Below are 10,189 nucleotides of genomic sequence, written 5' to 3' on the forward strand. Positions count from 1 at the left end.
CATGAAAAGTGTACTATCCCCTGTGTATCTGTCATGTCCAGTCCCTGCTCTCACCCCCACTCCTGTCCCTCCACCAGCCATCAACAGTGGGTGGCTGCAGGGTGGTCTTCCAGCAGGGCTGAAGGGACATGTAGACTTTGCTGTGGTTACGGGTTCATAATGCCGGGTTTTCATTCAGATCTCCACAGTCTTGGGCTTTCAATGATTCATTCATTAACGTATTCAAATGCTCATTGTGTCCTTCTGGTGCCATGTCAGATGCTGGGGAAACACGGACAAATAAAGCAGGGCTCCTGCCCCCAAGGAACACACAGCCCCAGTACTTATCTCATTAATCCTTACAGTAGGAATTATTGTACTATTTTACAGATAAAGAAGATAAGGCCCCAGGCCAAAGAACAGAAGTAGCAAAGCTGAGATTTGAACCCAGGACCCTGGGTCCCAAAGCTCATGGAAGTTCTCTCTGGGTTCTAATGCCAGCTCTGCCACTCACCCGTTTTGTGACCATGGACAGGTACTTTCCCTCTCTGGGACTCAGGGTCACCACCTTTGAAAAGAAGCTATTGGACTGGATTCGTTGTGGACTGGTGGCATAAGGAGCTTCTAAAACCCACCAATGGCTGGACTTGACCCCAAATCGATTAAGAATCCCAGAAGAGCAGAAGGACTGAGCATCAGATTCTTTTTCAATCCCCCAGGTGATTCTAAGGCATAGCCAGGGTTGAGAACCACCAGAGTGCATTATGCCCAAAGTCCTTGTGACCTGAGCTCTCACATTCTAATTTCCTGAAGAATCCTCCTTCCCTTACTACAAGCATATGCAAAACGGATGAATGAATGGAGGGAGGGAAGAATCCCAGACTCTATTAGATGAAGGCCACACTTGGAGCAGTAAAGTTGACACTGTCACCTTAGCTATTGTCATTTTCTGCTTTCTGATTACAGAAACAGCAGCAGTGGATACAGGTGGGGTGAGCTAGGAATTCTCATACACTGTTGTGGTAAGTATAAATTGCTGTTACCTTTCTAAAGGATGCAATCAAAGCCTTCAAAATGAGCATGCACTTGACCCAGAACTTCAGTCTTAGGAATTTGTGCCTAAGAAATAACAGCAGGTTTGGTGGCATAGTGGTTAAGAGCTCAGCTGTTAACCAAAAGGTCAGCAGTCTGAATCCACCAGCTGCTCCTTGGAAACCCTATGGGGTAGTTTTACTCTGTCCTGTAAAGTTGCTATGAGTCAGAACCAACGCAAAGGCAATGGATTTGGTTTTTTGGTTTTTATGGTCAAATACAAGAACATGGTCATCACAGTGTGTTTCTAATAGTGAATAACTGGAAACAGCCTAGAGGCCTGAAAGTGCCTAGTTTAATAATTGTGGGACACCCACGCGATGAAATACTACTTCAATTACAAAGGATGTTACAGAAGAATATTTAATGTTCCAGAAGAAGTATCTAGATGATTGTTCAGGGAAAAAAGCAATCAACAAAATACAATGTACAGAATGATCTATTTATATTTGCCCTGGTGGCACAGTGGTTAAGTGCTCAGCTGCTAAGCCAAAGATCGGAGGTTCGAACCCACCAGCCACTGCACGGGGAAAAGATGTGGCAGTTTGCTTCCGTAAAGATTACAGTCTTGGAAACCCTGAGGCAGTTCTACTCTGTCCTATAGGGTTGCTATGAGTTGGAATTGACTCGGCCTCAATGAGTGTTTGCATATTTAGGCATGGAAAAATAACCTCGAAAGATAGCCAGCCATATGTTATCAGGGTTTATCTTTGTGTCATGAGAAAATATGTGATCTTTTTAAACTTCTTTTTTTTTCCTGAAACTTTTACAATGACTGTATTACTGATGTCTTTGAATTGTGGTGTTGGCTAAGAATATTGACTATAGCATGAACTGCCAGAAGAATGAACAAATCTGTCTTGGAACAAGTACAGCCAGTATGCTCCTTGGAAGCAAGGATGGCAAGACTTCACCTCACGCACTTTGATCGTGTTATCAGGAGGTACCAGTCCTTGGAGAAAGACTCCATGCTTGGTAAAGTAGAGGGTCGCAAAGAAGAGGAAAACTCTCAACGAGATGGACCGACACACTGGCTGCACCAATGGGCTCAAACACAGCAACGATTGTGAGGACGGCGCAGGACCCGGCAGTGTTTCGTTCTGTTGTACACCGGGTCACTATGAGTTGGAACCGACTCAATGGCACCTAACAACAACAACATGTATTATTTTTATTATCAAATTTTTAATGTTTTTGAAAAAATACATGTCCTCTTTCAAAGCTGTTTGCATGCCTCCGCCTCCCCCGTCTCCAGGTGGATGTGGGTGCCCCCACTGGGTATGCGCAGAGGCTCACTTGCACCTGTATTAGGACGCTCAGGACAAGCTCTCTAGCCTTTGAGTCAGCTGCTGCACACCTGTGTCTACTACACAGGTGAGTTCCTCCAGGGTGAGCTGTGGCTCCAATGCAGCTCTTTAGTTTCCCCACCACCCACTCCAAGGGGCCTCAGAGACAGCAGGCAGCCAGTAAATATGGGACACAGATATGTATAAAAGCAATCACAACACAGAACAGGGATGTTTTGAGGGCTTCAGCAGAAGTTCAGTTTGGGTCACAACAGACCTCCTGGCAGGAGGGGACTTTTAAGCTGGGCCCCATTTGAGACCCTCAGTGATGGGAGGGGTGAGTACTTCAGAGACCTCGGGCAGGGCTGCTCCCTGCAAGCCAGATGTAGCCCAGCTCCCCCAACCCAGGAAAAGGCTCCCAACACCTGAAGTCAGGGTTCTGGTCACTTTAGAGTGATATCAGTGGCCTCAGCACAGTTTTCTGCCCTCACTAGTCCTTTAAGTCACCCATAGCATGCAACAAGTTTGAACAGATGGGATGGGATGGGTTTGCTTGGGTTGAGTGAGTTGAGTTAGTTCTGATGTGGATGAAGGGTAGGCTGCATACATTAGGTGATATGGGCCTCATGTCATCTTCATCAGATCTTGCTCAGGAAGAGATCGGACCTTCTCCCAGGCACTGCCTAGGTTTTTTCTCTCTCAGGATAAGGTGGAGCAGAGGAAGATAGTGAGTCAACAAACCTGACTCTTCCCAACACCTCTAGCCCATCTCTGCTCCTCTGGTCTCTGTGTTCAGAGTAGTAGCTCAGACCCCACCATCTGCTGCTCTGATTTTGAAGCCTAATTTGCTCATTTGGAGTCTTATTGTAAGATTGCCTCCCTTTTCATAGACCCTGCCTACACAGCGCCACCAGACACTCCTGGCACCCAATCATCTCATGATGCCCAGAGGAAATTATGTGCTAAATCAACTTGTACTGAAGAATCTGTGGATAATTAAAGACGCACGGGTGACATCCCCTACCAGATTAAAAACATATTACAAAGCAACAATCATCAAAATCATACGGCATTATTTTTAAAAACACATACACACCAGAAAATGACCAGTAGAATAGCGATTCTAGAAATAAATTTATATTGTTAAATTAAAAACATAAAAACTTTATATGATAACCAGGGCAACATGGGGAAATAGTTTGCATTTTAATTAGTACTTTGGGGAATACTGTTAACTCTTTGGAAGAGAACTGACTTCACGTTATACCCTAATCTATAGTTCATTTTAAATAGATCAAGCTGTAGACATTAAAAGAAAACTACAAAAAAAGGTCATATATTTAGCTAGAAGAGAAAAGATCAATGCACAACTTTGGACAAAATGGAGGCTATCAGGAATAAGATGGGTGGGGTGTTTCTAAAATTAGATGTAATGAAATAAACATAAAAAGAAGAGTAACATTAGTGTAAATTCCCACCTAAGCAGCCACTAAAAGAAAGAAAATTAAAGCCCCATACTGTACGCTGCTTACTCAGCCCTGGCCATTCCCACAGTTGGCAGCGCTGTGGAAGAAACAGGGTGACTTACACACCACCGAGGACACGGTAAATTGGCTATTCTGTCGAGACCACAGACTGGACCTATCCATTCACGCCTCCTTTGATTCATTGAAAAGGTTTACTGCGTGCCCACTTTGCACCAGGGTCTGGGATTCAGAGTTAGACAAGTCCCAGTCCCTGCCTTGTGGACTTTTCTGTGAAGTAGGAGACAGCTAAGTCATTGACAATTGTAGTACAGTCTGAGGTGCTCTGTGGCTGAGTGATGGATAATGCACAGTGTTAGCCCCGAGGAGAGACACTCAATACATGGTGAAACCTGTGACAGCTGGAATTTAACAGGACTGCCTTGTTTTTCCAGGTCTCACAAGCTTTCTGCCTTTGACAGGGTGCAGTCTTACCACTTTTCTATTACTCATTTTAGTGGAAAATATTTTAGTTGTCCTTCTCTGACAGGTTTCTGCCTTACACAGGTTCTGGCTTTTGTAGGTTTTACTGTGCCTGGCAGAGGAGAGAGGACTTCCCAGAGCGGAATCTTTAAGGATGAGTGAGGGTTTGCCAAGGGATGACGGGAAAGGCATTCTCAGGAAGGCACTGGCCTGTGCAAAGACACAGATGTGTGACATTGCCCGTCTCATTTAGCAACCTGCCGGTGGTTCAGTGTGGGCCCAGGTCAAGCAGTTTCAGTGTGAGTGAAGGCCAGGAGGCCTGCAGAGCTCAGACCACAGAGTGCCTTCCACAGCAAGGAGTATGACTCCACCCCAGGCACAACAGAAGGGCAATTAAACTAGGCAGTGGCATGACTGAATTTGTGTCTAAAAAAGATCCATCTAAATGTATGATTAAAAAAAAAAAAGCCACACTCATTGCTGTTGAGTAGATTCCAACTCATAGCAACCCTACAGGACAGAGTAGAACTGCCTCATAGGGTTTCCAAGCAGCGGCTGGTGGATTCGAACTGCCAACCTTTGGTTAGCAGATAAGGGCCATCCAACTCATCCTGTTCTTTTACCGGGAAAGTCCATTGAGGAATACAGGCAACGGAAATAACTCGAAAAGAAAACAAAGGCTATTTGTCTAAAGATGTTCCCAGCAGTGTTGTTTATAATCATGACAAAATGGTAAAAGCCCAAGTGGCCTGCTCTGGATAATTGTCCTGGGGGAGATGGAGACAAATGAGGCATGACTCATATCCTCCTCAAGGTGCTCCCATGGGAAACAGAGCCACATGAACAGATAGTGACAGAACAGGGGGGACAGTGGCTGGTGCCTGGAGAGACAGACGAAGAGCTGTGGAAGTTTAGTAGCAAGAGAGCTCAGCTGGACAGATCCAGGAAAGGCAATCTGGGAGAGATGGCATTTAAACTGAGAGGTAGGATTAAGCCTTAAAGAGAAGGTGAAAGGATGAGAAAGGCTACTCTACACAGGGGAACTAGCACACACCTTATGCAAAGGCAAAACCCACTGCTGTCAAGCTGATGCCGACTCATGGGAACCCCATGTGTTACAGGGTAGAACTGCTCCATAGGGTTTTCTTGGCTGTGATCTTTATGGAAGCATGTTGCCAGGCCTTTTTTCCGGTATGCCTCTCTGTGGATTCAAACCATCAACCTTTAGGTGAATAGATAAGTGCAAACCATTTTACCACCCAGGACCTATACGCAAGGCAAGGCAATCTATGCAGGGAGCTGTGAGTGGTTCAGCGTGGCAGAAGGTTTCAGCCTTCACTCTGCTGTGGAACACACCTGTGTGACATGATGCTACCCAAAAGCATTCTCAACTATAGATAAAACCAAAACGTTAGCAAGAAATTCAAACGCTCCAATCATTTATATTCATCACAACTTTTAATGGTATGTGAGCAAAAGTAGCTCATTACAGGCCGGGGCATAGATAAGGCGGGATGCTGGCGATGCAAAATCTCAGGCATGGCTCTACCCACTTTTCCCTCGCTCAGGACAGCACATCAGACTGCCAGTGAGCAAGAGTGACATTATCAGAGGGAAATTCTGAACCTGATCCATATTTTTAAAAAGTAAATCAGGATATCCAAATGGCCAATAAACATGTGAAAAGGTGATCAACTTAATTAACAATCATGAAAACGCAAATGAAGACAACAGTAAGGTTCTGAACAGGCACCCATTAGAAAGGCTGAAATTAAGCTCAGTGACAAAACCAAGTGCTTTCAAGCATGTGAAGGAATGGGGACTCTCCTACCAGGCTGGTGGCCAGGTACATTGGTACAACCAGATTGGAAGACATGCTGGCGTTGTCTACTCACGTGGAAGATCTGCATACCCTATGGCCCAGCTCTCTACTCCTAGAACCGACAGAAATGCGTGCACGTGTGCGTGCAGAGACATGGACAACACTGTTCAGAGCTACTCTGTTACGTTAGCCAAAAATGGAAGCAACTCTAATGCTGCTGGGGAAGAATGGAAAAATAACGTATGGTATATTCCTCCAGTGGAATATTATACAGCAACCAAAGTGAACTAATGACAGCCATATGCAACAGCATGGATGAATCTCAAAAACTTAACATTCAGAGAAAGAAGTCATACAAAAGAATACATCCTACACATATGAAGTTCAAAATAAGCAAAACTAAACTTTAGTACAGGTAGTGCCCGACTTATGACAGAGTTCCGTTCCAACGACTCATGTCCTAAGTCAGTTCTGACGTAAGTAGAATACTTTTTTTTTAGTTTTCATTATTATTGCCTTTTATTATCAGTATCTTTATAAATTCAATCTTTGAACATCTTCGAGTGAACATCTGAGAATGGTAACATCAGCAAATTACATGCTGCAACATTGTATGCAGTACATATTACTAATGATACGAGGTTAAAAAAAAAAACGACAGTGGTGAGTGCGTTCGCTGTAACTCAAATACATTGTTCAGTCGGGACTACCTGTATTTGAGAATACATGCTTAGGAAGTAAAGTTTTTTTAAAAACCAAGAATGTGATTACTAAAAGTCAAGGTGGTGGTTATCTTTGGGGAGAAGAGAGGGAAAAATCACTGCAAAGGGGCTTCTGAGGGAGTTATTTCTTGACCTGGAATACACAGATGTTTGCTTTATGATAAATCATTGGCTATACTTTCTGTGTGCACATTTATGAATGTATGCTATATCTCCCCATAAAAAGTTTTAAAGAAAAGTAAATAATTTGCACATATCAACACTTTATTATCAGGAACAAATTACTTGTGACACCACCATTCCCCACCCCACAACAGCCCCCTTATCTTCTAAAATAGCAGGTATTCCAGTGAGACTGAAACTTTACCAGGGAAAAGAAGGGGCGATGCTGTCATCCAGCTCAGTCCCGACCCATCTGGGGCACGAAGGGCCTTGTGGGGGACACCCCAGTGTCAAGGGTCTCTTCAAGCAGAGTGGTGTGGGAACATGGGGTTGGCTGAACCCAGGACATGCTGGATATTAGATCAGAAGAGTTCCAGAAAATCTGCATTATGATTGTGACTGTCTTTCTGCCCCTGAACTATGAGCCCCACAGGGCAGAGATATGCTCCAATCCTCTCTGTACCCCCAGGAGCCAGCACAAGGGCTGGCTTGGAGTCAGCACCCAGTATGAATTTGTTGAAATATATAGAATAATCAAACCTCAAACTAGATAAATGTTGCTTTGTTTTGTTTCCCAGTGTTTTAAACTAGAAGGACTATTGAGATTAGTGAATCCTGCCTCCCCATTTAATGGATGGAAAAACCGAAGCTCAGAATGGGAAAAGTGACTCATCTAAACTCACAAAGGAAGTCGGTGATGGAACCCAGCTCTCAATGCCTGTGGTTTTGCTATTTTTTGGATATCATGTAGCTGACTACAGAATCTGTGCTCTCTTCTGGGAAGCTCCTCTAATTGTGTAATAGAATGGTTAACAGCAAGGACTCCTGAGGGTTTCCTGGCCCTCCCATTTTACTTTATGGATGGGAACAGGACGGCCTCTGCATTAGGAATAACAGTGCTGACCTGACATCGAGGTGTCCAGCCTACAAAGGCAGGGGATAGGGAAGAAACACCAAAGGTTCTTTCCCCAGAACCCTGGTCCCCTTCAGAGAGAGGAAACCCAAAGCTGCCCTCTGCTGCTGAGTTGGCGGTGCCTGGTATCACATGCAAAATTCTAACGTTCAATATGGGCCATGGTGCTGAGAAGCCAAAACTATATTCCAGCTGTCCTCTGATCTGCAAGAAATGCCAGGCTGGACGCTCTGGCAGGAAAAGCTGTCATCGCTTTTGGGTCTTGCTCCTGAGAAGACAATGGTCTGGGCATTCGGGTTTCCTCAGGCACACAAAGAGTTAACTGAGGCTGCCCACTCAATCCTCAGTTTCCTTCAGGGGACCAGAGGTTGTGGTCTCGGTCTCCCCACACCTTTATTCTATTGAATCTGTGTACTAATCTCCTAAATCCAAAAGGGGGTCAGAGGTTACTGTGTGGAGAGCAGCAGAGCTTCTGCAAACTGCACAGGGGAGAGGGCTGAGCAGGGACTGGAGCCTAGAGACCTGGGTTCTGCTCTGGCTCCCGGAGGGGCCATTTCCTAAGCCTGTCTCAACTCAGTGCCCTCTTCTGTAAAAATACCTGTACTGCTTTCTAACCAACAGGTACTGCAAGGATCAAGCCATAATTTCTATCACTTATTTTGTGCCATGTGCCAAGAGAGTGGAAGGCACGTTATTTCTAACCTCTCCTTTAATCTTCACAGCACCCCTAGGAGGTAGTGTTATCCGATTCTTCCCCCTTTTCAGATGAGGAAACTGAGGCACAGAGAGGTGGAATCCCTTGCCAAGGTCACCGAACTTAGCCACAATTCAAACCCAGGCAGCCCGACATCTTAACCCAGACCGATTTTAACTCAGACCCCACTATTCATCCAGCCACCTCTGGGACCCAGTTGGGAAATTGAGGCCTACAGAGCAGAAGGGACCCGGATGCCCAGCCTCCCAGCCCACACCTCTTCCTATCACCCATCGTGCCACTGCTCACGACGGATGTCATCTCCTAGATAACTCGGCGCTAAGTAAGACATCTTAGTAATTTGGTCCCGTTATATTTTGCGCGGCAAAGGCGCCAGGTGTCCCAACTGGCGGTCATGCTTCCGCACCTGTGTATCGGTTATGCAGCAGACCCGCCGTCACCCCAAACCTGCCAGCCAGCGCATACGACCTGAATACAGACTCTGAGTGCGCTAGAGCTAACTGTCCCCGTGGAGCCGCTGGCGCTATCACTGCATTTCTTAACTCCATTCCTGCCCAAGATTGGCAGGGCTGCACCCAATTCAGACACCCCGACCCCGGGTGCCCAGACAGCATTCTACCGCTCCGGTTGTCCTGGGACCCCCATTCGCGGCTCAAACCCCGGCAGCGCCCCGGGGAGGCCGCCAGCAGAACCGCTAGTGCGCACGGAGTGGCGAGGACTCCCTTTTATGTTCAGGAACGAGGCGCGCACCGCAGCCGCGCCCGCCGCTAAGACCAACTTCTCCAGGAGCGCAGACAGCCGGTGCCATCCCCCAGGTCGGGTCGCTTACCTGTCAAGGCGCGGGTCCGAGTGACAGCGGAGAGAAGCGCGGAGACGGAGAGCAGCAAGAGCAAGCGCCAGCACTGCCGGTTCCTCCTACAAGAAGTAGCCCAGGAAGAGAAGTTGAGGCGGGCGGGAAGGCTGAGGGGCCCGGGACGCGGGGAAGCGATTCCTACCTTGGCGCCATCTCGCGGGTCTGCGGAGCTCCCGAAGGCGCACAGCGAGCCGAGCTGGGCCGGGGCTGAGGCGCCGAGCTCCGCGGAAGATGAGCGGTGCTGAGCCTGGCCGCCGCGCTCGCCCTTCCTGCAGGGAACAAAGGCGGCGGTCCGCAGCGGCGGCGAGCAGGGTCCCGGCTCGCAGCCCACGCCCTGAGCCACCCGCGCTCTGAAACCCGACTCCGCCGCGCCCTGCGCTCCGCGCGCGCTGCGCCCCACCTCGAGCAGCGACGGTGCATTCACGCCCCGGGTATCCCGGCCGCGCCGGGCGCCTCCCCACGCCCCTTTTCTCCTCGACGGGCGCGCGCTCCCCCTCCGCTGCCCCCACCCCAAGCGATCTTACGTAACCTTCGAGGAAAGCCCGCGTCCGCGCTCATTTGGGCTAACGGCACCGGGCTCCGTCCGCCATCACGTCTGTCTCTGCTGGGGCTGCCCCGCGGACATAGCGCTCTCTCTCCCACCGTCCCACGGAACCTTCTCAGCCCTGGGAGGCTGGAATCACTGTGATTCCGCTATTT

At 47.7% G+C, this 10,189-nt stretch overlaps 1 protein-coding gene across 1 annotated transcript in view; it reads right to left on the reverse strand.

Moving 5' to 3' along the window:
* The window catches only part of COL15A1 (collagen type XV alpha 1 chain), a 118,193-nt gene extending 108,550 nt beyond the window's left edge, over positions 1 to 9,643 (reverse strand). Inside the window, exons 1-2 of the mRNA XM_012554375.2 lie at positions 9,633 to 9,643; positions 9,467 to 9,552 (exon numbers count right to left, since the gene is read on the reverse strand). Of these exons, the coding sequence (XP_012409829.1) occupies positions 9,467 to 9,552; positions 9,633 to 9,643 (97 nt within the window). The remainder of the gene's footprint in view (positions 1 to 9,466; positions 9,553 to 9,632) is intronic.
* Positions 9,644 to 10,189: the final 546 nt, after the last annotated feature.

The sequence above is a fragment of the Trichechus manatus genome, unplaced genomic scaffold (genome assembly GCF_000243295.1).
Source record: "Trichechus manatus latirostris isolate Lorelei unplaced genomic scaffold, TriManLat1.0 scaffold00016, whole genome shotgun sequence".
In the NCBI taxonomy this organism is placed as follows: Eukaryota; Metazoa; Chordata; class Mammalia; order Sirenia; family Trichechidae; genus Trichechus; species Trichechus manatus.